We start from the raw sequence: 27,707 nt of genomic DNA on the forward strand, positions 1-27,707 counted from the left end.
CTGCCTCCTATGTTCTTTCAGGTACCCCTCATGCCTCCTCAGGCAGGTCATGCAGGCTGAGTCACCCACACAAACACCAAAGGTCTGGGGACCAGACTAAAGTTCTCCGGGCTCAGTCCCAGACATCCTTGAAGGCCTGTTCCTGTACCTTCCCAAAGTCCCAGTGGGACTGCCCTGAGGGCAGGGACCTCCTTTTCTCTTCATCATTCTTGCCAGACTAAGGTGTACAGAGTTCCCCAACCTCCCGCACTCCAACCTTCTCTCCCAACCTCACTGAAGCCCTGCAGGTGGGCAGAACAAAGGCTGGTGGGGTGGGCCCCACAGGAAGAACTGGTGACAGAGCCTCCAAGGCCAACCTGGGAGAGAGGCTCAAACTGGAGCCCCCAGGTCCCAAACACTGATGCCCAGGACCCAGCCCCCACTCACCAGTTGAATTCGTCGTAGTCATTGTGGACTTCCCACCAGAAGTATAGCCAGGTGAGCGTGAGGCCGAAGGTGAAGGTGAGGAGCAGGAACCACAGGCGTTCCCACTGAAAAGGCAGAGGAGGAGAGGGGTCAAGGGCCGATCCTGCCAGGCAGGATTAGTGTCCTCTTGGTACTGGTGAGGAATGAAGGCTGAGAGGGGGAGTGACCTGTCCAAAATCACAAGGACCAAAGTCAAAAATGAGCAGGGAGCCAGGAGCAGGGGTGGGGTCCACCCCAGAGCTGTGATCTCTCTGCTACAGACTAAGGTCAGTGTGTGTTGGTCCCCTGTTCTGGCAATGGCCCCCAGAAGTAAAGTCTTATCTGCCCTAAAGCCTTCACACTGGCCAGTGACTTGACTTGCAGGTTTGTGAAGTCACATCCCTCACTTATTTTGTCCTCACACATACCTACAAGGCAGGTACTCTTCTCCACTTCTACCCCATACTATTTTTTTTTTTTTTTTTTTGCAGTGCTGGGGATCAAACTCAGGGCCTTGTGCTTGTGAGGCAAGCACTCTACCAGCTGAGCTATCTCCCCAGCCCTACCCCATACTATTGATAAAAGCATGAAGCCCAAAAAAGGCCAAGTGATTTATCCAAGTCACACAGCATATTAGCAGAGGATTAGGGATCAGGGATCCAGCCTCTAGCTTGAAGAAGTACAGGTTCTGCCTCCTCCTCTGGGCACTGGTGCTTCAGGGCTGCACCAGGCTATCCTCTGTCTCCAGCCCAGGGTGGGGACAGAGGGTATGCTGACCACCACTGCTGCTTCCAGAGGTTTTGGCTTGTAGGGAACATTCCTCAAGCTTATCTGACAGCAGTCGCTGACACCATGGTCTAAGTAAGCCAAACAGTCTGGACAGAGAAACTGAGGTAATGGTAAAGACTCGCCATGGAATGAAGGTCTTTGCAGTTGCTGAGGCTGAGCTATGAGCTGAGGGAAGACCTCGCTCATCAAGCATCCCAGCAAACTGTGATGTGAGCTCGCCCCGCTGCCTGCCTCATGCTGTGTGCAGGAGCTTACCATCCCCCCAGTCCTTTGTCTCAGACTTGTTGCTGGGCAGAATTACTTAGGCATACTTGGTTTGTTTACATTATCTCAACATATAGCTTACCTATAGGCTGATTCTGTTATGCTTTAACAAGCATGTTAACCTGATTGGATGATGTGCCTATATATGTCTTGTACAATCCTAAGTAAAATTAGATCTCAGCCTTCAGAGCCCAGTCTCCCATGTCTGAACTGGGGTAAACATCGACGTCCTTACTCTCAGCGGGACCCCTAGTCCCGAACATCTACACTGGCTCAGCAGCGTGTAGGCATTTCTTCCTGTGCCCTGGTTCCTCCCTGCTTTTATCCATACCCTGTCTCAGAAGCACAGGCCAGAACATCCTGCATAAGGGGGCGATGACTGCCAAGGTCATTGAATAAATCAGTAGCTTTTGGGGGGAGGTCAACGTAATGAGGGAACAGAGACCACCTCCCCTGCAGGGCATGGAGTGGTGGAGGCATCTGTCCCTCACCTGGGCGCCACTGGCCCTTGCCAGGCTCCCCACTGCCCTGACCCCTCCCAAACATGGCAGCCAGCTCAGAGCTACAGTTCTAACCAGTCCCACTTTAATAACCCCCATGGCTCCTCATGGCTTAGCCAAGCAGGGACGCCCCTCTGTGTGTGACCCCCGACTCCTCCACCTTCACCCCAACCAGTTCTCTCAGCCAGGAAGGGCCTCTGTCCCTGGGCTTGTCCTGCCAAAATTCCTGTTCGCCTTTTAAGTCAGTTCATATGTCACCTTCTCTGAAAAGCCTTCATGGGCTCTGCCCTGGCACCCTCACACCCTCTCTGGGCTCCATAGCAACAGGGTCCCTCTGGTTTTGGTTTATGAAATGGGGGTTGAACCCAGGGTAGTTTACCACTGAGCCACATCCCAGGTCCTTTTTATTTATTTTTTTAATGTCAAGACAGGGTCTCAGTTGTTTAGGGCCTTACTAAATTGCCAAGGCTGGCCTTGAACTTGCGATCCTCCTGCCTCAGCATCCCAAGTCACTGGGATTACAGGTGTACACCACTGCACCTGGCAGTAGCCCTCTGTTTTTAAACTTGTACTCTTTGCACCCTGACCTGCTCAAGTGACCACTCCCCAGATGATATGGTTCTACCAGGAAGGAGACAGTGACTCCATCAGCATTTATGCCTGAGCAGGAAGGTGCAAGGAGAGGAAAAGTACTCTCATGATCCAGAATATCGCCATCCTTTGTTGCCCAGGAAAACCTCAGTGGAGGTATTAGATACAGACTGCCTGGGACTTCAATTCCCTGTCTACCATTTACAAGCTGTGTGACTAACCTTGGGCATGTTACTCAACCTCTCTGTGCCTGTTTCTTCCTCTGTGAAATGAACATAAAAGCACTTAAATCATGAGATCGACTTGAGAATTAAATGAGGTAATACAGGTCAAGTACTGAGAATGATGGCTGGCAAACGGTGGGTACTCTCCATCAGCACACATCAGCACTCCTACCGCAAGAGAGGCACCCCGTGCCTCTCTCCAGCAGTAGGAGAAGCCCTCTACCCGGACCATCTATGACTTGGTACACACTCGCAGCCACCCGCCGCCCCAGCTGAGTCACTCAAGTTGGTGACCCATGCCTGGGTAAGAAGCTGCCACTACTCATTGTCATGTGCAGAGCCAGGCTGCTTTGCTTAACCCCTCCTTGAAGAGAAACAGAAGAAGGTGACCATGCTCTAAAACCCAGTCCTCCCAGCAGGTTTAGGGTGGGGACAGCTTCTCTGAATAGGCCACTTGTGTCTGCCCCACCTGTGCATAGACAGGCACGGGCCCAGCTCCAGGCATAGCAAGCCCAGTGTTGCTTAGGAACAGAAACCTTGGATAGAAGCAGAGCAGGCCATGTGCCCTCCTGGGGGAACTGAACTCTGGGACCCATGGTCAGGGAACTACTAGGACACTCTGGGGAGCAGAGAAGGGTGGTAGCTCAGTTTTGCTTCCCATGGCCAGGCTGTGGGTCTGGCGCACACCGCCAGGGCTAAGCCTGACTCCACCCTGGCTGGCCCGGCACCTCAGGTCTCATCCTTCTAAGGGTCTCTGCTGTTGCCTCAAATTCTTATTTATTCATAACAGACCCTATTTCCTGCAGGGCCCAGCTGGCAGCTCTCAGGCCAGCTTTAGTGTCTGGGTCTCCCACAGAGTGGGCCACATCTTCCAGTCTCATTCCCTTTGGGTCATGTCATGCCCTAAATTGAACTCCCCACTGCACAAGCTCCTCTGCAGACCCTGACGCACCAGGCCAACCTCTGCACCGGCAGCCCCATGCGTGCTGACCTACGTCTTTACATGAGCCACATCCTCCCTGGAAAACAGCTTTCCCCTCCTCAGTACAGAGGCCTCTCCTTCCTGAGGCCATCCCTGTCCTACAGAGTGAATCCCATCTGGAGCCCCACCACCCTCACACCCACCCCAGCATCAGTAGAGCCCGCAGGTCTAGGATTTTGTGTGTTGCTCTCCCCACTGGATTAAGCACATTGAGGAACTGGTGTCTTCATATCCCCAGGTGGTGGAGGAACTCAAGAAAGACTTGATGAGGAACTGGTAGGTGAGGAAGCACCTTTTCTCCTACCCTGATGTGAGGAGAGATTTCACTGGGGGTTGAACACCCTGCCCCACCCTCCAGAGAAGCACTTAGTCCCAGACTAAGGTGGCATTGCTGTGTGACCGTCTGTCTACAGGGCTTGCTCTACTGCAGCAGGAACCAAGGCTCTGAGAGTGGCCTCAGGTGACGAGGAGCCTCAGCCTGGGATGGGGCAAGTAGCCTAGAAGTGGAAATAGTAGAGCACCTGTTGCAGGTGCTGGGAAGACATCTGGCAGAAAAGTGTGACACAGGACCCAGGGCAACACTGACAGGTAGCCAGGAAGACTGCAGGCATTGCAGGTGTCAGGAGGCCCCCAGGGGTCCTGTGCTCCAGGACACTTGGCCAGATCCTTACTTTGAAGCAGGACAGGGCAAGAATGAGAGGCTGCATTCCTGTCCCTAGGAACTGACCAGCGTGACAAGATTAAAGCCTACAAGTAGGTGAGGCACCCAGGCATGGCAGGGATGGGGACAGGCCTCAGCAACAAGGAACTAGGAACTCCATTTTCAGAATAGGGGCTTGAGTGGGGGCTGGAGGGGCTGGGGATTAAAGCCCTGGGAGCTGGGAGCTGGAGGCCAGGTGGCTACAGGGAGCCTGTGGAGGGGGATGAGGAGGCCCATGCAGTAGAGAGGGAGGCAGGGCAGGAGGGGTTCACTGAGAACAATCAGAGGAAGAACTGCATGGCAGGGGTTGGAACAAAGGGGAAGGAGAAGGCAGGACAGGAGGAAGCAGCCTGTGTAGCTCCGCTGATAAAGAGGTTCCAAATGGTACTAATAGTCCTTGTCACAGCACATTACGGAGGAAAAAGGCCTGTACCTGCTCTACCATTAACACGCCAATCTGACCCTGCTCCCAGAGGATGGCAGCAGGGATCACTGCCCTAACTGGCCTCCTGAGGCCACTGCCACGCCAGAGGGATGGCAGTGCACTGCCTCTCCATCTCCCGCAGCCTGCACAATGCCGGCGGTGACTTATTTAGTGCAGTAACTTATTTAGGGGCTGTGTCTCCAGCTCACTGAGGCTCAGAGAAGGATCCCCACACACAGCTGAGCAAGTTGCGCTCCGCCCCGTGCCAAGAAGCACCATGCAGGTGCGGATTAAGGATGACGACTTTTGACAGAAGGCAGTCAAGTGGCTGAAGGGGAGCCTTTTGATCACTTGCACAAAGGTTCAACATGGGCGAGTGGAAGTCAGAGAGGTCACCAAGTGGGGGCGGATTGGGAACCCTGGAGTCCTGACAGAGGCAGTCCCAAACTGGCTACCTCAAACCTACCCTTACCCTCTGGGAAACATACGGCCATCCCCGGTCCAGCTTGGCCTCACCCGTCCCTCTCTGCAGGCTCTACCCCAGGCCTCACCTCTGCTCTCTCCTGCCCCCAAAGACTTGCCTTCCCTGAGCATCCTGCTCTGACTCTTGGTACCTACTAATTTGATCCTGAACAGCAATCACTGTGGAAAGGGCATGACCTCTAAATCCCAGGCTCTGCCACTTGGGCCAGTAATTTAGCCCTTGAGTCTTGGAGTTTTCACCTAAAAGATGGGAATGGTAATCCCTACTATGGAGGGGTGCTGTTAAATGAGCTGATGTACTTCAAGTGGCATACAGTATGTGCATAATAAGGGTCGGTTCACTGCACTTTGGATTCCTTCAGGGCAGAGATGGCATAAGGGGGCCCTCAGATACAGTGGGAGGAACTGAAGAAGGGACTGTGTCTCAGGAATGCTCAAGGCCACTGAAGGACAAGGCCATCACTCAAGCTCCAGACTTATGCTCAGGTCAGGGGCCCAGAGAACCAAGGGCAGGGACTCCCATGACACAAGCCTCCTCTCCTTCCTTTCAGAGCCCTGTCAACAGCCAGGGAGCAGAACAAAGCCTGAGCCGGACAGCTACGCAGAGCTGAGGGAGCCACCCCTCACAGGGTCAGCAATTCTGGAGCTCACCCAGGCCACGGCGGGAGTATGCTGGAGGCTGCATGTGGGGCAGCCAGGAGGAGAGAAGCTAGGGCAGGAGAGCGTGCTGTCTGTGGGTGGGTAGGATGCTGCAGCCCTGTTCCCAGCGGACAAGGTTGAGGCCCAGTGGCTGTGTTAGAAAATCCCAGAGGCCCTACTCCCAGAGGCTACTGGTGTTCAGTCCAGATGGCTATCTCACCTCCTCCCTCCTTGCCTTAACCCTCCAGGAAATGATAACCTCTGTCACAATCTTGGCCACGGTGGACCAGTTTACGGAAGACCACTGCTCTTCCACCCTGCCTCCTGCTGATGGTCACATCCTCTCCCTCCCTGTCTCTGTCCCTCCCACTCAGGGTCCTCTGCATAATAATAAGCAAAAGGAGCTTATTAGCAGTGAGTCTCACAGTCAGAGAGCTCAACTGCTGTGGCAAACCCCAGCCCCACACAGGAAATGTGGGCACTGTTGCGGGGGTGGGGGTGGGACAGCCACGTACTATGGGCTCCTGCTTGCTCCATACTGCTGCCCCAGGCCAGGGTACACACAGCTGCCCTGCCACTGCTGGGGACACTGTAGGGTAGAACCTAGAGCCTGAACTGTGTGTTCTGAACAGAGCCAGGACAAGACAGGACAGGAACTGCCAGGTCCACCCTGGCAACATCACAGACTCTTTGAACCAATGCTGTCCTGCTCAGAGCTGTTCCCCTGCCTGCACCCACCCCAGGTGAAGACTCCTCTGCAGCCCCGGGGATGGGAGTCCAGCCTACTCCTGCCCAGTAGCTCCAGGGATGGAGCTCCTTTGGGAGGCAGCTTGGTCCTCTGGACCAAAAGCTCTGACTTCTAAGACTCCCAACCTGACCGGGGGAGGGGGCTAGGGAGCCCAGCAACACTGGGTTTGAAATCAGGGCTGGCCACTGCTAAGTGACCTTGGGCAGACGTTCATCTTATCTGAGCCTCAGCTTCCTGCTCTTGGAGCTGGGACAGCAGCACTGGCGAGCTATGCAGAGCTGTGAAGGCTCACGTGAGCGCTGGGCCCTGGCGGGCAGGGGGTTCCTTTCCCCTCCCCAACCCCTGCCTTGAGTGCAGCTGAAACTGCTGGCTCCTGTGGGTCTCTGACACCACAGAGAACAAATCCAGCCAAAAGGGCAAGAAATGCTCAGGTCAAATGGCCAAGGAATTGGGGACTCTAACATTGGGCTTTAATCTGGGCCCTTCTACCCATGGGCTGCGCGGCTGTGGGCCCAGCACTCAGCACCTCAGACCTCAGCTTCCTCCTCTGTTCACAGTGATGATATCACCACCACCTCACAGGAGGGCAGCTGGGCCCAGCTATTACAGATGTAAGCCGTGCATTGCCAGATCCACCATCGTTCCTATAATTATCGTTTGGCGTCTGACAGCCCTTTAATTATGTGAAGACAGTGATGGAGTCTTCTCCCTCCCCCTGCCTGCTCTGCACCAAATTTTTCTCCTGCTGCTGAGGATAGCAAGCCTGATAACCTGCCCCCAGCCAGGGTGGGCGCCACTGGCAGCCAGACATAGGCCGGCACTGAGGAAGAGGAAGGAGGCCCTGGCCCAAGGCCTTGCTGTGCCTCTCCCAGGCTGCATCCTTGCCTGTGGAGGACAGACCCCACATGAGCTCTTCGCCCCATTGCGGGGTGGCATTCTCCATCTCTTGAATTCCTGAAGTTCTCCAAAAGCAGGGCATAAAGTCTGAGGAAACTGTGGCCTGAGAGGAGAAGCAACTGGCCCAAGGTCACAATGGGCAAACTTGATGGGTACAGCCAGAATTCACACCCAGGTCTGGGTGCTTCCACCATCCCCAACTGTCTCAAAGCAACAAGGAGCAGGACATGTAATTATCCTCTGTCTGGTCTCAGAGGAAATAAGCTCAGAGGGTCAGGGCCTTGCCCAAGGTCACACTGCAAGTTACAGTCAGTGCCAGGGGGACCCTGGAATTTCAGAGTTAGACAAGATTTCAGGAGATTTCATCATCTCTCCTCGTCCCCTGAAGTTCTAACTAAGAAATGGAGAGACTGAGATCCTGAAGTAGAATAGCCTGGAAACATAGGCATGGGATTAGCACATCAGTAAATTAGTGCAGAAATGGCATCTCGAGAATTCAGCAGATTGTGTTGGGACACATAAATATGCACTTGGTGAAAATCCAAGTAGACCCCTACCTCACCCCACACCAAACCAAAGCTCAGCGCTCCCTGCGTCTCCTGCGACGCTCCTCCACACATCCCACATGTGCAGAGCCCTCTCCAGGCCAGCCTGATGGGCTTTGGCTGCTTGGAGATAAATCAGGCCTCCCTGAGCAACCTGCACTGGTGTCTGAGCAGAAAGCAGATGATTTCAGTCCTGGGGATAATGAGAATGGAACAAGTAAGGCTGTTAGGGGTGCAATTCTCAACCAATGCTGTCCTGTGCAGAGCTGTTTGCCTGCCTGCACCCACCCCCGGTGGAGACTCTGCAGCCCTGGGGATGGGAGCCCAGCCTACTCCTGCTCAGTAGCTCCAGGGATGGAGCTTATTTAATTCTTTTGGTGCTGGGGATTGAACCCAGGGGTGCTCTACCCCTGAGCTACACCCCCAGTTCTTTTTATTCTTATTATTACTTTTTTATTTTGAAAAAGGGTCTAAGTTGCCCTGGCTGGCCTAGAACTTGTGACCCTCCTGCCTCAGTCTCCTGAATCACTAGGATTATAGGCGTGCACTGCTGCACCAGGCAAAAAATACATTTTAATCCATCTGGAATTTATCTTGGTGTGAGGTAAGAGGCAGGGATCTAATTTTACTTTTGTCACATGGATGCTTCAGCTGTCCCTACACCACCGTGATACTTGGGATAACAGCCACATCAGTTTCCCACATGGTAGATTCTAGGAGGTGTGCAGGCTGTGTCTAGGTTTCCCTGTCTGTCCTGGGGTCCCGCCCCTGCGACAGCACAGCTCAGCTCCTTCTCCCTCAGCTGAGCCAGCCCCCAGGGCCTCCCCAGTGGTCCCAGCTCCCAGCAGCTGAGGGACTGGGAGATGGAGCTTGAGGGGTGCCAACACTCTGAGTCTGCCCACATTCAGGCCAAATCTGGGGCACCCCAGCTCCTCCAACTGTCAGACTGTTTCATGCTCACCAGATTCCAAAGGGGGTAACAGATACAGGGGAAAGGCCTAGGAAATGCCAGCTGGGAAGGTGTGGGGAGCTCCTGGAAGGGGAGACGGGCAGGCTCTGGCAGGATTGCCCTGACCCTGACCCAGGAGATTTGGGGGAGGGGGCAGCCCAGGCAGGTTTGAGATATATTGCAGCATCAGGGCCAAGCTGGGAAAGGGATTATTAGAATCCCCACCCCCCAGGCAGCTCCTGGCAGCCTAAGAGGCTGGATTTATTTCTCAGGGCTACAGAATGCCAGGCAATTAGGCCTCTGTCTGTCTTGGCCTCTGCTGGGGTGCATTCAGAGCAGCTCACCAAGCAGGAGGATGAAACCAGGCCCAGCCAGGAGCTCTGGTCCCTCCCACCCATCCCTTGGGTTACATCAACCCCCAGGAGATGTGCACAGGCACAGAAGAACCAGGAAGGGGCTTCACCCTGCCCAGGTTCCAGAGTGGGGGCTGCAGCCCCTGCTGATGCTCATTTATTCTCCCTACATTCATGGAGAATCACCCACAGGCTGCTTCCCCTGGGTGTGGCGAAGCCATGACAGGTGCTGCTAGTATTGTTCTGAGAGGAGCTAAGTGGGATGCGGAGTTCCAAAGGCCAGTGGTAGCATGGCTTCACTGTAGCCACAAACCCTCAGCTCCCAGTGGAGTATCATCTCCATCTTCTTCTTATTGCAACCCTGCATGGCTGCTACCACCCCACTTCAGTGGGGGAATAAAACCCAGAGCTCCTTCCTCACTCCTGCAGGGTCCCTTTCTCCACAGCACCAGAGAAGAGAATGATATCCCTTGAAAGTTTGTAGGGAGGGTGGGTTGTCCCCAAGGTTGGAAGATGGTCTCATTCAAGACCAGAGGCACAGCTGCATCAGTAATCTAATTGGATCCCCAGAGCATGGATTTGTACCACTGGATTTTAATCTGCAAGCAAGTTGAGGCCCCAGAGGGTCTAGCCCTTGCCCGCATTGGTCCCAGGCAGAGGCAGGGCAGAGATCAGGCTGCAGCTCCCTTGGCCAGCAGCACCTAGTTGCATTTGGCTGAATCCGATCATGTGCTAAAGCCTACCTCAAAATGGCTTCATCGCCAAGCTGCCCTCATTCCTGAATGCATCCACATCCTGGACACACACCCACATAGCTGGTAGGACAGGAGTTGGTGGCCAGCTGGGAAACCCCTTTCCCACTCCCTCTTGCCCACCTGTAGAGCTCGATCCCAGCTCCAAGGGTGACCTGGGAAGTCCCACTGCTGACCACCTGACACCAGAGAACTCGTGGGGCCCTCTCACTGCAAGATGGCAGGCACACTCCCTGAGGCTTCCTCATTTGCGGGTCATCTCTCCAGCCCATCATCCTTCCAGTCATTCCCTCCACAAACCAGGAGGGAGTAGCCCCAGGCCCCGCCCTCAAAACAATCCTGCAGGGGACAGAGAATCACAGTCCTCAAGGCCAGCACAGGCTCGAAGTGTTGTGGGAGCCCAGGGGAGAGAGGGAAGGGAGGGAGAGAAAGGAGAGCTGGCTTGATTTTGGTAGAGGGCGTTGGGGGCATTTGCCACAAGTTAAGAGGCAGAGAGTAGAGAGGATGGCATTCCAGGGAGAAGGAAGGACAGGAACAATGTCATGGTGCTGTTATCTGGGACTAGGGTCAATTATGGGGAGAAGCTGGATGGCTGGCATGGAGGCACGGGGAAGGATGTGCGGTGGATTTCTCTACAGAGGCAGGAGGAGCCCCTCATCTCCCACCATGGGACGGGGGCCCCCAGGGCTGTGTTCACTTCCACCCCTTGGCACTCCCTCCCTCCTGGGGCACAGCATGGTTTCCCAACTCTGGAAATGGCCCCCTCCTACCCAGGCTGCAATCAGGGCCTGGTGGAAGTCATCCTCAGAGGCTCCTTTCTCTCAGTCTCTTGATCACACCTTCTAGGGGTCTCTGGACCCCTCCCCTTGCCTATACCCTCAAGTGCCCCCCCACCTCTGAGGCCCAGCCCCCTCTTGCACCCACAGGCCAGACTGAAGTCCAGACTTCTCAGCCCAGCCTCAAGGCTAGGCTCACCTAGTGAGGCCTGACCCCTCCTCACACCTGGTCACACTGGGGCTGAGTTACCTTCAGTTCCCAAACACAGTACATTCTCAGCACGCGCAGCTGCCCTGCCCCAGACACTCCCACTCGGGTGAGCCGAAGCTGACTCAGCTGCAGCTCAGGCAACTCTCCAGCCATGGTCACCTGGGTGGTCTGGCTGTGTCGGCTCACATCTGCTCCCCACAGTTTGAGAGCCCAAGGGAGGGGAGAACCAGGTCTGATGCACCTACTAGAGCCCAGCGCAGGTACCAGGTCTGTTCACTGAACAAGCAACCAGTCACCCCAGACAAGACTACTTGTTGTGGAACAGGGCAGAAGACACAGGCTAAAGGTCTGAGCAGGGGGCGGAGCAGGTGTGCCTTTCATCCCTCAGCCTGAATAAGGCACTCCTCTTGGAGCCTCGTCTGTAAGATGGAGGGAACCAATTAAGATTATAACAGCCTTCAAAAGGCAAACGGACTGAGTAAGTGCCAAGAGAGCTGACGATCATAATCTGTTCTTTCAGAGTCTGGCTGGGAAGTTCCTCCAGGTATCTGACCTATATCCCTCCTGTTGCAGGGAGGCTGGGTTTGCCACTGTGCTGACTCCTGCAGATACAGTCTTCAGGGGACCCAGTGGGGACAGTCTGAGAACAGTCTCCTGTCCTATCAAGTCCTTAATTGGTAGTATTAGAGTAATGAGTCACAGACAACAACCAATTAATTATCCTCGGTTATAAAAAGCTTCACTTCCCCTTCCTGGCTGTCAGTGAGCCGGCCTCCTGCTGCCAAGGCTCCTCCACTCCCTCTGCGCAGGGGGCAGGAGAGAAGGTCACTTCACCTCTGAGGTCCCCTGTTTCTGTATTTGTCCAGTGTGTGTCCTGGGAAGGGGCAGCGTTAGCAGGGCTTGGAGGAGGTGGGACTGTCCGGCCCCGGGCAGGCGGGAAGGAGAGCAGCCGGGATACAGAGGGCTCCTCCCCGTCCCCGCTGGGTCCCCACGAGGGATGCCGACAGGGAACGCAGGGTCCCAGCCTGGCATCAGTGCTCCTCAGGCCACTCCCCGCGCCCCTGCCGCTCCCCCGCAGAGGGCCTGAGCGCTCCCAGCAGGGAAAGGTGGCGGTGGCCGCTATGGCCCCACCTGCCCGCATGGAGGCCTCTTCTCCTCAGGCAGCTCCTCTCCCTCCTCACGCTCCCCGGCCATAGAGGCCTCTCGCTGCCGTTCAGCAGGACTCGTGGAGCCCCTGCTTTGCACCTCCCGTCACTGTGCCAGCCTGGCCCAGCTGTTGGGCTGAATGGGAGAAGAGAAAAGAGAGCAAGGACGTACAGAGACATTTGTGGAAGCAGGGACCGTGGGGAGGGGTGGAAATGCTCACCCTCAGCTCTGAGGCCTGCAGCCCCCGCTCGCCGGCCCTGATCCTGGCCCACCTTCCTGTGGCTCCTTCAGCCTCGGCCCTGCCCCTCGGCCCAGACCCCGGCATCCCCAGAGCCAGCCCCACTTCAGCTCCCATGTGCAGCCTCGGGCCACTTCCTCCACCAGGAACCCTGTGCCAGCCACAGCCAAGACCCACCACTTTCTGACTCCACAGCCTAGATAGGCTGGCCTGGGCCTGCCAAGGGGCACGCCGTGTCCTGGGAGAGTACCTCCCTCCAGGACTGCACTGATGGCCAGGGGCTTTCCGCTTGGAGCTCAGCCATCCTCTGCCTCCTGGTTGCCTCCGCTGTCTTTCCACCCACGTCCCCACAGCTGCTGGATCTACCCCCAGGGTCACTGCTGGGGTGGGGGGATAGGGGACTTTGGTCTGCTGAGAGGAACAGGGACGGCATGTGTCAGCACAGTGCTGGTCCACAGAGCTGGTCACTGGTCACTTCATTCCCCTCATCTCGCACCGTTGGCCATGAGAAGGGTGTCATCACCTCTAGTTCCCAGGTGAGGCAGCACATGGGCAACAAGGTATGGATGGGAGAGGCACAACTGGACTTTAGTCCATCTGGGATCAGTCACTGACCTGCAGCCCTGTGAGGAAATCCTGTCTATCAGTGGGAAAAGCCTCCTAGGCTGGGGCCTCCACAGGGAGGCTGGGGGCTCCAATCCCAGGACTGCCAGGGCCTACTTCGAGGCCCTGAGCAAGACTCAGCCTCACTCTGGCCTCAGTTTGGCCATGTTGTCTTTTCTGTGCTGGGAATGGGAACACAGGCAAGGAACTGGCCTGGTGGCTGATCTGGTGGTTTGGGAGTTATGAACCCAGACTCCTGTCTCAGTGTAGCACTGTGTCCCTCACCAGCAGAGGCAGAAGGGGGCAGACGGGCAGACAAGATAGTCTGACCTCTGCCTCCAGACAGCCTGGCCAACTTAGCCTCCGACCTGGGCGGCAGCCTCCCTAGGTACCGAGGCTCGCCTGGGGCTGACTGAATTACCAGGCTGGCTTCTTTGTTCAGACAAGCAGGAGGGAGGAGGAAAGTTGTTCTCCAGGCAGCAAAGCTTTTAGATAAACACCACACAGGAATTGGGTTCCTTCAGAGAAGAAACTAGATCTACCGGCTGATAGCGCCCCAGGGGCAGGAGTGCGGGGTCTAGCCTGGGAAGCCTGGGAAGGCCACCGCTGGAGGAGGCTTTCTTTATCCAGCTCAGCACCTGCTGCCAGATCTAGCAGGCCAGGGGCTCTTGTGACTGGACCCTGGTGCCAGGCCCTGGCCCTGCCAGCTCCCAGGCTCCAGGATGGCTGGGCCTACCTCCTCAGCCTCCTGCCAACTCCCACCTGTCTGCCTTCTAGACCTGCCAGGGCTGGAAGCTGGGAAGTTTTCCCCTTGGGGTGACCTTACCCTCTGTGGACCCTTCCTTCCCAGACCTCCAGAGCAGCCCAACACCCAGGCCATCAGAGGAAAGTTAACAACTAGCCACATCAGAACAGATGAGCACCTGCCCGTCCACTGGGCCAGGTGGATTCAGAAATCACTACAGGCCCAACTTACAGAGGAAGAAACAAACCCAGAAAGGTCACTGACCTGTCCAAAACCCCCCAGGAGAAAGACAGGTAACACCCCATCGCCCTGGGCCCTTGAGCTGGCTGGGCTTGCTGGGTCCCTCAGACCACGTCCCAGGATGGCTCACCGGTGTGGTGTCATCATGAGAGCGCTGGTAGCGCTTCCAGCGGCAGCCGTAGATGCCGGTGAGGCAGGAGAGGCACAGCTGGGGCTCGTAGTACTGCAGCGGCTGGTGTCTCACCATGCTCGTGCCCGCCGCCCTGGCGCCCAGTCCTCAAGCACCCATGGAGGCCGCTGGCGGTCCTGCCGGAGGAAGCACAGGGCTGTGAGGCAGGAGCGAGGAGATGGGCGCAACCCTGAAAGAGTCATTGCAGCCAAGGTCAGGGAGGCCAGACTCTGATCAAAGCCCTGAAGTGGGTCCTGTCCTACCTGGAGTCAAGCCCACACTTGCAGTCCCCAGACCTGTCCCCGGACACTCACCATGACCTCATCCTCCCTACTCCTTCTCCTCCAGTCCTACTGACCTCTTCCTTGTTCTTTGTACCTGCCCAGCATGCCGCTGTTGCCTCTGCCTGGGATGCTCTTTCCCCTCCTCTCTTCAGGTTTTTGCTCAAATATCTTCTTTCGGTGAGACTTCCTCAGGTGACATTCCACAAAACTAGAACCCCTTTTCATATTCCCTAAGCTCCCTCCCACATTCTCAGTTTTATTTTCTCAATCATGTTTTTTATTTTTTATTTTTCTTTGGTATCAGGGATTGAACCCAAGGGAGATTTACTACTAAGCCACCTCCCCAGCCCTTTTTATTTTTTTATTTTAAAATAGGGACTCACTAAGTTGCTTAGGGCCTGGCTAAGTTGCTGAGGCTGGCCTCAAACCTTTGATCCTCCTGCCTTAGCCTCCCAAGTGGCTGGGGATTACAGACATGCACCACCATGCTCGGCTCAATCATATTCTTAAATGTAATTTCCTTGCTTATTTTGTTTCTTTTCAGCCTCCCCATTATGAGTTTCACAAAGCAGGATTTTTGTCTATTTTATTCCCTGCTCTATCCCCCGTAACTGGAACAGTGCCTAGCAATAGTAGACTTTCAAAATAAACACTTTTAAATACATTATCATAAAAGCTGACATGCACAGAGCACTTAAATGCAGCAGTCCCTGTGTTGATGCTTTACATCCATTGTTCTACCTTGTTGTCATAATAAATAAAGTGGCAGGTAGTGTCCTAAACCCATTTGACAGTTGAACAAATGAGGCTCAGAGAGAGAAAGGGGAGTGCCTGGCCTGCAGTCACAAGGCTGGGAATGGTGGATCTAGGAATCTGCTCCAGTGCCCCAAAGTGTTCCTTCTCCAGGCGCAGGGGCCCCAGCCTGTGGGAGGTTGGTGGAGCAATAGTTATCTTTGTTTTTTGGTTTTTTGTCCTGGGGATTGAACCAGGCTCACGTAACCACTGAGCCACATCCCCAGCCCTTTTTTTGTACTTTATTTAGAGACAGGGTCTCACTAAGTAGCTTAGGGCCTCACTAAGTTTCTGAGGCTGGCTTTGAACTCATGATCCTCCTGCCTCAGCCTCCAGAGCAGCTGGGATTACATGTGTGCCACCACGCCCAACAATGGCAGGTATCTTGAGGGCTAAAATGCTACTGCCCCAGGCTGCTTGGCACCCTGGAGATACCCGCAGGGGTCTTGGCTTTCTGGGACCAGTGTTGGTCAAGTGTAACAAGGTGAAATTGGCTTGAGGCACCTCATCCCAAGCCTCAATTATCATGAGGTATTTATTATTGACAATTACATTTTGCAATGAGGAACTCAACCCCTGGTCTGTGAGACTCCAGAACTCAAAACTATATGTTCCGATCCAGGCCCTGTCCTAGGCCCTGGAACAGTCAGGTACTGTTCCAGGTGCTTGCCATGTGTTAAGAGCTACTGGCAGCCTTCGGAAGGAAGTATCATCACTGTTTATTGAGACATAATTCACATGCTATAAAATTCACCCTTTCACATTGTCCAAGTCTATGTTCATTATCTCCAGTTTTTACTATAGTCACAAAATTGCACAACCATTCACCGCCTAACTCCAAAACACTTTCATCATCACAATAAAGCCCCATACCCATTAGCAATCAGGTTCCCCACTTATCCTAGCTCGCCTTTGGGTCCCACAACCACTTTCTGTCTCCAAGGACTTGCCTATTCTGGAGATTTAACATGTGACCTTCCGTGTGTTGCTTACTTCCTTTGATGTTTTCAAGGTTCATCCTGTTGCACAGGTCAGAACACCGTTCCTTTTTATAGCAGAATAATATTCAACTGTATGGATATTCCACATTTTGTTATTCTTTTCATCAGTAGATGGACAGTTTGGTTTGTCACAGCTTTTTGGTTGCTATGAATAACAGAACTATGAATCTGTTTTTGTGTGCATATACGTTCTCATTTCTCTTGATTACTTTGGGATAGATTAGCTGGTTGAAGGTAACTCTTAGGTTTAACTTTATTATTATTATTATTTTTGTACTGGGGAATGAACCCAGGGGTGTTTTACCACTGAGCTACATTCCCAGTGCATTTTTAAATTTTTGAGATAGGGTCTAAGCTGCTGAGGCTGGCCTTGAACTTAAAATCCTCCTGCCTCAGCCTCCTGCATTGCTGGGATTATAGATGTGCATCTGTGTGCCTGGCTTACATTTAACATTTTGAGGATGTGCCAAACTATTCTTCACAGTGGTCCCAACAGTTTATATTCCCAAAGTATTATCATTACCATCCCCATTTTACAGAAGAGAAATCTGAAGCACAGAAAGATGTAGCTACTTACCAAAGGTCACATAGCAGAGCCAGAATTCACACTCAGGCAGTCTTGGTGCAAGGGCCTTTCATTAAGCCCAGGGTTGGCAAACTAACCCGGGAGGCCACCAAACCCCACCTGCTGCCTTATTTGGTATAGCTCAAAAGCTAAGAGTGTTTTCTACATTTTTAAATGGTTGGGGAACAAAATCACAATAAGAATATCTTGTAAGACATGAAAATTAGATGAAAGTCAAATTTTGGTGTCCATAAATAAAGCTTTATTGGACACAGCCATACTCAGTCATTTATGTATTGTCTGTGCCTGCTTTAACTGTAACTGCAGAGTTGAGTTGTTGCCACAGAGACCATATGGCCTGCAAAGCCCAAAATACTTACTGTCTGGCCCTTCGGAGGGAAGGGCTCCACTGCTTCTGGGCCAGTGTTGTAAGTGCCACAGGCGGCAGCATGTGATGGGGAGGAGTGGGGGACTGTGGACACTTGCCACATGCAGGAACATCAGGGCCTGCTTCCTGAGGAAGGGCAGAGCTGAGCCTGTAAGAAGAGCTCCTAAGATGCTACTCTCCAAGCACCTGCAGCCGGAGTGCCCCATTGGGGAACACCGGGCTTTGGGCCCACTCACTGCTTCTTCTCTGGGCCTCGCCAGGGCCTCTGCCTATCTCCTACTCCCTCCCCCAACCCCACCATCAATGCTAACTTTAGCCTCTGGTCCCAGGGGATGATGCATCGGAGGCTTGTTGGGAATACTGAATGACCATGAGCCTCCCAATTGCTGGGAATTGTCTGGTGCAGCCTCTGTCCCAGTGGCTCCTGGAGAGGCATGTGGAATATAGTGCAGCTGTGGGGCCTTCCCTGAGCCAAGCTGAGCCCAGAGCCTGGGGGGCAGTATGGGGTAGGGATGCTAGGGCACTTGGCTTAGCTTCATGGCTCCCATAGGGTTAGGGAGGCCAGAGTGGGGACTGGTACTGGGAAAAGTGAAATCAGCTTCCCTATATCCCTGAAGATTTGGAGACCTTCATGTGCCTACATTTGTGTTTCCACATTTCTGGCCTTCCAGAGAGGGCCAGCGTCCATAGCCAGGGAGCCCAGTCTCAGGCTGTATACCCCAAGATTAGAGCCTCTACTGTCATATCTGCTGCCCTGTCTGCCCCACCTCCCCAGGCAGGAGAATGGAGAAAGAAGCCTGGATTCATCCTTCTTTGGCCACCCACTTGACCTGTGGTGGGGCTGCTCAGGGCTTTTCCTTGGGCCTTATCTTCTGAATCTGTAAAAGGGACAACTGCCTTTGCCGTGGCTTTGCTGGATGGGCAGAAAGGTGCCCGAGTGGGGTAGCACAGCAGTGACCAAAGCTCAGCAAGTGGGCATTCTGGGAGCAGGAACCCACCACCAGGCCCCTGCCTTCCCAGGCCTCTCCCAGGATCCCTGACCCTGGGCCTGATGCCCATGTGTCCTCTGCTGCCCCTCCCCAGTCGCCTCCTTGCAACCCACCTGGGAATGGAAATTCCACCTCCCATCTGGAAAAGAGGGAAGTGGAAGAGCACATGGCTCACCTCGGCTCTGGACTCAGCACATCCTGGCAGACAACTCTCCGCTCCCCCAGGTGGGTGTGCGTCCTGTCCACACTGTTGGAGCTCCCCTGGGAGGCAAACCCCTTCTGTCCCCTGTGTGTTCTCCCAGCAGGGACATCTCGTCTACTCCCATGGCTTCAGTTATCAGACCCTGCCAAGGCCACCAGTCTCTGCCTCTGGTAGAGACAGCCAGTGGCTCCTGGTAGTTTCCAGGGGGTGACACCAGGCTGCTGTGGACTCACTCTGCACACTGACCTCCTTCCCATCCCCAGCCTGCTTCTAACACCCTCCAGGCCTTCTTCTCGCCATCCTCAGCCACTCCCCTGGTTTAGGCCTCTTCTTTCCCCTGGTGTCCCTGGAATGGGCCCTGTCCCTCTATTATGACCTCCTTGCTGAATCCAGAGTGAACTTGTTCACCAGTCACATGACCAGGATCTGGCTCCTGCCCCTTCTCCTACCTGGCCTCTCTAGAACTTTCAGTCCCTTGTCTGGTTAACTCTTCCTGATCCTTTAAGTCTCAGCTCAGATGTCTTCTCCTCTGGGGAACCTCCCCTGAGTCCCAGCTTGGTTGGAGCCCCCTGGACTCCCATACCCCTACATGTCCCCTACTTAACCTGGGCACACCACATACACACAATTGACATGCCTGTCTCCTCCATGGGATGGTCCGATTATCCCCATGACCCCTGGGACGGGCACAGGGAAGCAAGAAGAAGAGACACTAAGGGCTCCCTAGACTATGCTTCAGGGGAAGATCCAGAAATTCAGCTAACAGATGTGTAGTTCAAACACTGGAGAGTAGACACTCAGACATGTTCTCAGAGTCAGCACTCTCCCCTCCCACCCCCAGCCCATCAACACCCCTCCCCTTCCTGTCAGGCTAATGACATTACTTGGCATCAATAGATCTCTCGAAGCCACCTCCCAGGACTGCTGATACCAGCCAAGTTCCTGAGAAATCCCTTGCCAATAGCTCCTGCTGGCTCTGGGACAAAAGAAAGCCCCTCCCCAGCCCAAAGTCCTGTTTTCTGTCTGAATTCCTGGCCCCTGCCCTGAGCTTCCATGGCCTCTTGTTTGCACAGGGAAAGACCTTCCAGAGTCATGCCTGAGATGCAGCCAATGCCCACATGGAGCTGAAGCAGGATGTTGAGGCTGAGCCCCCACTTCCAGGATCCTCTGCTGTCCTGACCTCCCAGAATGTACCTAAACTATATCCCAGCTCCTCCTCCTTCCCATGGCTGACAGGCTGTGAGGCCCTTACTTTCCCAGACCATGCTGCCTACTGTTTTTCCTGAGAGTGGACAGAGTTTCAGGCCAGGGGTGAGGGCTTGGGTTCTACCTGGTCTCCCCTGGACAGGCCACCAGCTCTCTCTGAGCCTCAAGGTGGCGCGTGAAAATGCCCGAGTCTACAATCAAATCTGATGAAGCTGAACAACTTGAAGGAATCTTGAAAACACGCTACGTCAATTATAAAGGGCTAAAATTACATGATTCCACTTTTAAGTAAAGTCCAGAATAGGCAAATACAGACAGAAAGTAGATTAGTGAGTGCCGGGCTGGGAGTGTGAGTGAGGAACGGGGGCGGGGGTGGCTGATAACAGGGATATGGCACTTTCTTTTTAGAGTGATGAAAATGTTCTGTATTAGAGAGTGGGAACAGTTGTGTAACTCTTCGAATACACTAAAACTCACTGAATTGTGCACTTCAAATAGATGAGTTGTATGGTATGTGGATTTTATCTGGGTAAAACTGTTTAAGTGCTCAGGTCTGGAAGTCCTGGAAGCAGATAGTCACCGTAAGACTATCTGCTCTAGTGTGAAGGTGCTACAGGCTAGTGGCAGCTACACCAGAAAGGACGATGGCCTGGGGTCCTGGGCTATAGTTGGGCCCCCTTCATTCCTCACCAGGTTGGCACCTCCAGGGTCTCAGATTCTGGGAACTGCTCTGTTCCCTTCCAAGGAAATCTTCTGCTTAAATTACTCTGAATTCTTTCTGTTGTTTGCAGCCCAAACCCTTGACTAGTACAAGGACATTCACTGCGTTCCCAGTTTTTAGCAGATTTTAAGCACTCAATAAGTGTTCCAGAAATGGTGGAACCAGCATTCGCACAGTGTCATTACTGTCAGTCACAATGATTACAGCTCCTGTACTGTCACTCGCTCACTGGGTGTGTGGTGGGGACCCAGGGCACTGGGGGCTTGCTGGGCATCGAGCTGAGCACTGCTTGTGTGTTTCCTCCTGATGACAACCTTTCCAAGTGCAGGGCCATGGCCCTGTGCTACAGATCAAAAATAAGGGTTTGAGCAAATAGATGAATGAACTGGCACATCCACACAATGCAGTGTTATTCCAGGATAAAAAGAAATGAGCTCTCAAATCCCAAAAAGACACAGAGGAAACTTGGAAGCATATTGCTGAGTGACAAAAGCCAATCTAAAAAGGCCACATACTGTGTGATTCTAACTATATGACATTCTAGAAAAGGCAACACCACAGAGGCAGCAAGAAGATCAGGGGTTGCCAGGGGCTCAAGGGGAGGGAGGGAGAGATAGGTTGAGCTGGGGTTTTAGGGCAGTTAAGGTATTCTATATGACCCAGAATAGGTATCCTCACACATCTGTCAAACCCCAGGGAATGTGCACACAAAAGAGAGCCCTAATGTAAACCATGGGCTTCAGTTAGTAATGAAGTTAACAGTATCAATTGTAGCAAGTGTACACATTGATACAAAATGTGAAGAACAGGGGAGAGTTGGGGGGAGGGGAGGAGGGTGCTTGGGAACTCTGTACTTCCCAATGAACTTTTCTATAAACCAAAAAGTCTATTAATTAAACATGCTCCCCTCCGCTTACACACACACACACACACAAGCATGCAAGAAGTTAAGTAATCTGCCTGAGGCTGAAGGGCTAATCAGGGAGAAGGGAAGATTTGAACCCAGGGCCAGTGGCTCTGGAGGGCAGACTTCTCATGGCACCAGCAGAGGGAGGTCTATCCACATTTCCATCCCCTCCTGCATCTTCCAGCTGCAGCATCTGTGGAACAGTGAACTGCACCTCAGAGGGCAGAGCTTAGTGTTTTGGTTGGCGGTGGGGACGTTCAGGCAGGGAGTGAGGCCAGGAACCCAGGAGGAAAGAGGAAAAACCCCTGCGGGGTGCCAGGGCTGGGGGAGGTGGAGGCCTGGCCTTCTCCTGCAGCCTGCCAGGGCCCCGGTGGGGAGGAGGGGAGGAGGTTAGCAAGCAGAGGAAATCCTCCCTTCTCCTTGCTTGGCCTTGGCTGTCCTCATTGGGGCCTCAACCCCAGTCCAGTCCCAGGTCTAAAGGTCTGAGGCTGAACTTAGCCCCGACAGGCTGCGTTGACCTGCAGACTGGTAACCTACAAAGCCCTGGGCCTTTGCTTTCCCACATATGGGGCCTTGAACACCTCCAGTGATCTCCAAGGGCCTTTCTAGCACCCAGTTTCTAAAACCCCTTAGTCACTGGCTCTCTCCTCACCCCCAGGAGCAAGCAAAGGCGAGAGTGTTCAAGGAGAGAAGGACATGTCCTACAGTCCTTCCTGCTCCAGCTGGGGAAGGGCCCCTCTGTTCCTAGGATAAAATCACTGGTAGTCCTGGCAGTGAATCGCCCTCCTGGGGCCCAGTTCAGAGCTTGATGAGAGCTGCCAGAGGGCACAGCAAGGTTAGCTGCCTGATCAGTCTGGGCCCCCAGCTGGGCTCTGCCACACCCAAGGGCCCCTGCTATCTTTGGTAGTGACCAAGGTGCCCTGGATAAACACACTCAGTAATGACACAAACTTCACCCAGAGCAACCCCCAAGTATGAAAGGCTCAGGGCCACCGAGACCTCTTCACACAGAGCTCTGGGAGCACACCTTGGAGCATGGCTAGGGCCCCTCTTTGCCCTCCTCACTGTTCCTCCATCCCTTGTTCCCACCCCGTGTGCCAGTGGGAGCCCCTGTGCTTGTCCTCAAGGCCTGGCAACCCCCCTCACCTCAAGGCAAGGAGCCCCTCTCCTGGACGTCTTCCCTGACTGTTCAGGCCTCCTCTGGACCCCAGAACTCTGAGCATCCTTGGGCTGAGCACTGGCCTGTGTGGGGGGGCTTCTGGAGGGGGTAGGAGCTAAGCAGAATTCAGATGGAAGGAAGGAACTAGAGCACCAAGGGGAGAGGGAGTGCACACCAGGTACAGGGACGCACAGAATAAGCCTCAAAGGCCAAGAGGGAGTGATCAGGGCTCCAGGAGCAGGATCCCCACCTCTGGCCACCAAGTTAGGTCCCATCTGGGCTTCATGCAGTGGTGCTACAGGGGCCAGGGGCAGCAAAACATCTCCAAACAGCTCACCAACCAGGCCATTTTCCAAAACACAACCCAAACCTCTAAAACAAATCTTTGGCCCCAGCACCAGGGCTGGAGGTTGGGGGATAGCATTGACTCTGGGACTCTCCATTCCGTGGGGCTTATTAAAAAGTCCACCCAGAGAACTGTGGGGCCAACCAATCCCAGGCCCACAGCTTAGAGACTTCATATGTTCCCATTGCCAGCTTCATTTGATGGCTCCAATCAGACATCTAGGCTGTCACCCTCTCACTGTGTGACTTTAGGTAAGTTCTTCCACCTCTCTGTGCCTCAGAGAAAACCCTAGATTCTAATGAAATTGGCAGAGAAAGCAGCCAGACCTAGGAGAGGAAGGAAGATTAAGTATCAGAAGCAGTTGCAGTGGGGGTGGGGAAGGGGGAGACAGGGAGGAGTGAAGGAGGATCAGGTCTAAGGGTGGAAGGTCTCAGAGAGAGGAAAAGTCCAGGTGGGAACCGCCCTTATCACACCTGCTCACTGTTTGGGGAAAAGTTACTCTGTGGGCTGAGAGCCAGAGCTCTCTGAGAATCAATCGTGCCATAATTAGGGTCATTATGCATCTTCTACACAATGATGCCAAGGCCTCCTATTTACCCAACACTTCTGTCCCAAGAGACCCTGACTGTTCTTTCTCTGGGGAGAAGGGCTGGAAGCCAAAGCAGACCAGGTCGTCCCCCTGCATGGCACAGAGCAGTGGGCTCTCCAGTTCTCCCACCCTCCTGGCTGGCCTCCCTAGGAAATGCTCCCTGCTCTCCCAGGAAGGGGCAGTGTCCTCCTTGAAACTCCCCCTTCAGGGGACCATCTGTCCTGTCCCTCTGGCTCTGTTGCTCCCTCACTGTGAATTTCAGAAGCCTCCCACCTCAGCTGGAGCTGAGGGATTCACCGCACTCAGATGTGAACCTCTCTTCCTTGCAGGGAGACAACTTCATTGTAGCAACAGTGGCTACCGTCACAGGCACAGGCACAGTGCCTTACAGTTTACAAAGAGCTTCCACAGATGTCACCTCATTGAAGTGTTACAACTCCCAGGCCATCACCAAGATCCCCACTTCACAGACAAGGAGGTAGAGGGTTTTGGAGGAGGACTCACCCAGCACCAGGTTGAGGACCAGGTGTCTGCTGAGCCTCTCCCTTAGGTAAGACCCTTGGGGACAGACCTGCAAGTGTGGGACACACCTGGACAGAGACCAGGTTCAGACCTCTCTTTCTCCAGTCAGCTTAGGGTGAGTAGTCATCAAGAATGACCTGACCTCACAGAGAGCAGAGCTGAGCAACTCGGAGTTCAAACTCTCAAGCACCCCAAACCAGTTTCAGAATTACCTCACCCAAGATGTGTACTTTCGAGAAATCCCGGAATAATCCAATTGGGGTCTTAGGACTATTAAACCATAAAATGTCAGCATGAACAAAATCCTGGAGCCATTCTCTCTAGCCTCCCCTCCCCTGCAGAGACCCCTGTGCAGCAACCAGTGGTGGTCCCAGCCTCCCAGCAAAGCCAGAGGCTTGTGTACTCCCAGTGAGTCTCCACAGGACCTCGTGATTCCGTAGGACCTCGTGGTTCCCTCTAAGCCACCAGGATTGTAGGAAGGTATCCTGCTCCTCCCCCTCCCCCACTGGCACTTACAGGTTCTCCCTGGCACAGGCAGGGCCAGCAGACACGCCTAAGGCCTCATGGCTGAGCCCCATGGCTGAGCCTCTGGGCCTGGGGAGGAGACTCACCATCCTCTAGCCCTCAGGTTGATTCCAGGGGCCTTTCCCAGGAGCCCAGTGATTAAGTCACAGGGCCTGAGGTGGCTTTTTCTGATGCTTCTCCCTGAGCCCAAGAGAAGGGGGGCTACCTGCATGGGGTGGGGGAGGAGAAAGCTGAGTCTAGCAGGGCCTTGCATCAGGGCAGATTTGTCTCTGCCTGGTATTTACCTCTGTAAGAATGGGGTCAGTGATTTATTTTATTTACTTATGTAAACTAGCAGAGTTGTTAAATAAACAGGCTTCCCAAGCAGGCCCAGGGATGGAAGTCTTACCATCTAAGCAATCCTTTCGCCTCCTTCCCCTGACACCTACCTCTCCAGCCTCACCTCCCATTCCCCTCCTCCTACCTCTGTGCTCCAAGGACACCAGGCTACCCAGCTCTCCCACCTCCATGCCAGTGTTCAGGCCAGGCAAGCTGCCAGCAGAGCCCTCCCCTACCCCAATCAAATCTCATCCCTCTGAACTAATGGACCCTGTGCAAGGCTTAGTCTGATTTCCCCCCAGAGGTTCAGGGCCTCCTCCCACTGCACGCTCATCATCTGGTGGAGCTCTTGAGAATGCTCGCAGCCTGTGCTTGGTAAGCATCTGCACCCATGGCTGCCCTGCCCCCCAGGCTCAGAGCTCCTCCAGGCTGAGGCTCCTGATCTATGTGGTCAAGCTTTTCTGAAGACCCGTAGTGTCTGCTGCTCTGTGCCCAGTGATGGTGACAAAAGATACCCCCCACTCCCATCCACTTCCAGCTGGAGAAGTTGCTGTGTAGGGGGCCTGTGTCCCCTGCATTGGGCCTGACACCAAGGAGGTGCCTACGTACTTGACGGAAAATCTGGTGAAATGTGCAAAGGAAGGAAAAAAGGAACTAATCAGAGTCTTACAAACCACACGACTGCAGAGCCACTCTGAGCCTGGTCTGTGGTCTGCTTTTGAATAATAATTAGGCTTTTTCCAATTTACAGGAAAAAAATTAGGTTACTAAAAAAAAAAAGTCTCAGGTACGTTTCCCCCACAAATTTCTCTTAAACCTCTGATATCTGTACATTTCTGTACCAGATCTAGTGAAAATGACCACAGGTTTAACACAGGATCCTAATTTTATCCCAGTCATTAACATCTCTCTTTTTCACAGTATTCTGCAAAAAGCAGAAGTCTCTCTGCTTCTAGGCACATCTCAGAACTGAGCACCTAAACTTTTCTTCACCTCTTTCAAATGACTCCTTTCTTTGGTGACCAAAGAAAACTGATCTTGCTCAAATGCTGAGGAAGTATGTCCTAGGAACTAACCAACCTGCCTCAAAGGTTCAAGCCAACTCCATGACTTGAGGCCTCCAGTGCTACCTACCATTCACCGTTCATTCCTTTGGCTGAAGCACTGTTATCTTTAGGGTTCTAAATTAAATTTAAATTTTCTCTTAAAACACAAATCTTCCCTAGAATTAGGAGCCCATTAAACCCCAAATTGGAGGTCAAAGAAATTTAGTTACCACTTGACTCCAGCAAGGCAGTGAATCACAGGGGTTTGAACAGACCATCTGCTGGGGACCCAGATCTCCCACTTACCTAACCGAGCAAGCTTTTTAACACCTCTCTGCCTCAGTTTCCTCTTGGGATCATGACACCAACCCTGTGAGCTATGGTAAGGATTAAATGAACTAGTACTGAAAGGCCTTTAACCAAGTACCTGGCACACATACATTGTCCTAAGCAAGAGACAACTCCACCCAGAGCTGCGGTTCTTATCAAATGGGTCAATAGTTTCCACTCCTCCTGCCTTTTTTCCATAAACTGTTCTTTCCCACGCAAGAGGCAGACATCACATAGAAGCCGAGGGTCACTCTCTGCAACCAGTTTCTACCTCCTTTCCTCTCTTTTTCCTTCCTTTCTTTTTTCTTTACCTGAAAGATGTACCAGTGGCTGCTAGCTGAGCTCCTGAGGGTGTCCTGTCCACGGAGGTGGTGATGTTACTTCACTGGAACACCTGAGGGGGACAAGGGGACAAATGCAGTGAGATCCTTCATCACCCTGCCCTGCTTTCTACCCTCTACACCCTGCCTTTAATAAGCCCCCAGCCTGGGCCCACCCTGTGCTGGGTATGGGGTTACCCTGGTCCCTGCCCTGGGAAAGCCAGGAATCTGGTGACTGATCCAGTTCCAGCCCATGGGACCTGGGGCATGAAATCCTACTTCCACACATGCTGCCCACAAACCAGACCAACCCCAAATCCGGACAACATGCTTCTCAAACCACCTGTGCCCCTCTTCAGGCCCACAGAAACAGGACCCAAAGTCCAGCCCCCCTGGGGGCAGAGGCCCTTTCCTGCTGCCAGGGACCTGATTCTCTGAGGTAGCTGCCAGACCAGCTGTTCTTCCAAAGCGGCCGAAGGAGGGAGGGCCGGTGGGCCGGAGGCGGGATCTGGGGCACCGCAATTATGTGCCTGAGTGACTCATGCACCACCTCCCCCATCCCAGGCTCCCACAGCCAGCAGGGCAGCCCCCTGCCCAGGAACTGGGAGGAGAGATGGTAGTCACAGGACATGGGGAAGATAGGGGAGGGGAGGGGGCTTGGGGTCAGCACTGCAGGCTGCAGAGGTGCTGTTACTTTGCCTATTTGGGGACACTGAAACTGGCAGGCCCAAGGTCTGCCTATGTCACCCAGAGAAGCAGAGGCAGAGTTAAGGCTGGGACCCAGGGCCGTGGTGTATCAGGCCTAGTGTCCAGCCCAGGGCCTGTGTCAACATGAGAACTCTCCCCAACCCATTTAGACCCTGGAAGCAAGACGTACATAGCAGACTTAGCTTCACACCAGGCACACAAAGTTGGGCTCAGAAACAGCTTAGACAGACCCCAAGCACCCCAGCCCCGCCTCTGCACCTCCAGTGCCCAGGTTTCTCACCGTGTCTGGAATCCCAGCACTTCATTTACAAAACACACTTGTTTCCTTTATTTCCCACAATGATCCTAAGGCCTAAGTGACCGGAGAATATAAATCG

The 27,707-nt window shown here is 53.7% G+C and overlaps 1 protein-coding gene across 6 annotated transcripts in view; it reads right to left on the reverse strand.

The window, feature by feature from the left end:
* GDPD5 (glycerophosphodiester phosphodiesterase domain containing 5) overlaps nt 1-27,707 on the reverse strand; it is a 79,294-nt gene that overhangs the window by 24,307 nt on the left and 27,280 nt on the right. For 5 of the 6 annotated variants that reach the window (XR_013757788.1, XM_079104444.1, XM_079104440.1 and 2 more), the window contains exons 2-4: nt 26,614-26,696; nt 14,374-14,549; nt 427-530 (exon numbers count right to left, since the gene is read on the reverse strand). Coding sequence is in view for 5 of the 6 variants with exons in the window: in XM_079104444.1 (XP_078960570.1) it covers nt 427-530; nt 14,374-14,490 (221 nt within the window). In the remaining variant the exon portion in view is untranslated. Of the gene's footprint in view, nt 1-426; nt 531-14,373; nt 14,553-26,613; nt 26,697-27,707 lie in introns of all 6 variants that reach the window. The other variant, XM_079104443.1, reaches the window with a different exon arrangement.

This window comes from Sciurus vulgaris (assembly GCF_902686455.1).
Source record: "Sciurus vulgaris genome assembly, chromosome: 11".
NCBI classification, from domain to species: domain Eukaryota; kingdom Metazoa; phylum Chordata; class Mammalia; order Rodentia; family Sciuridae; genus Sciurus; species Sciurus vulgaris.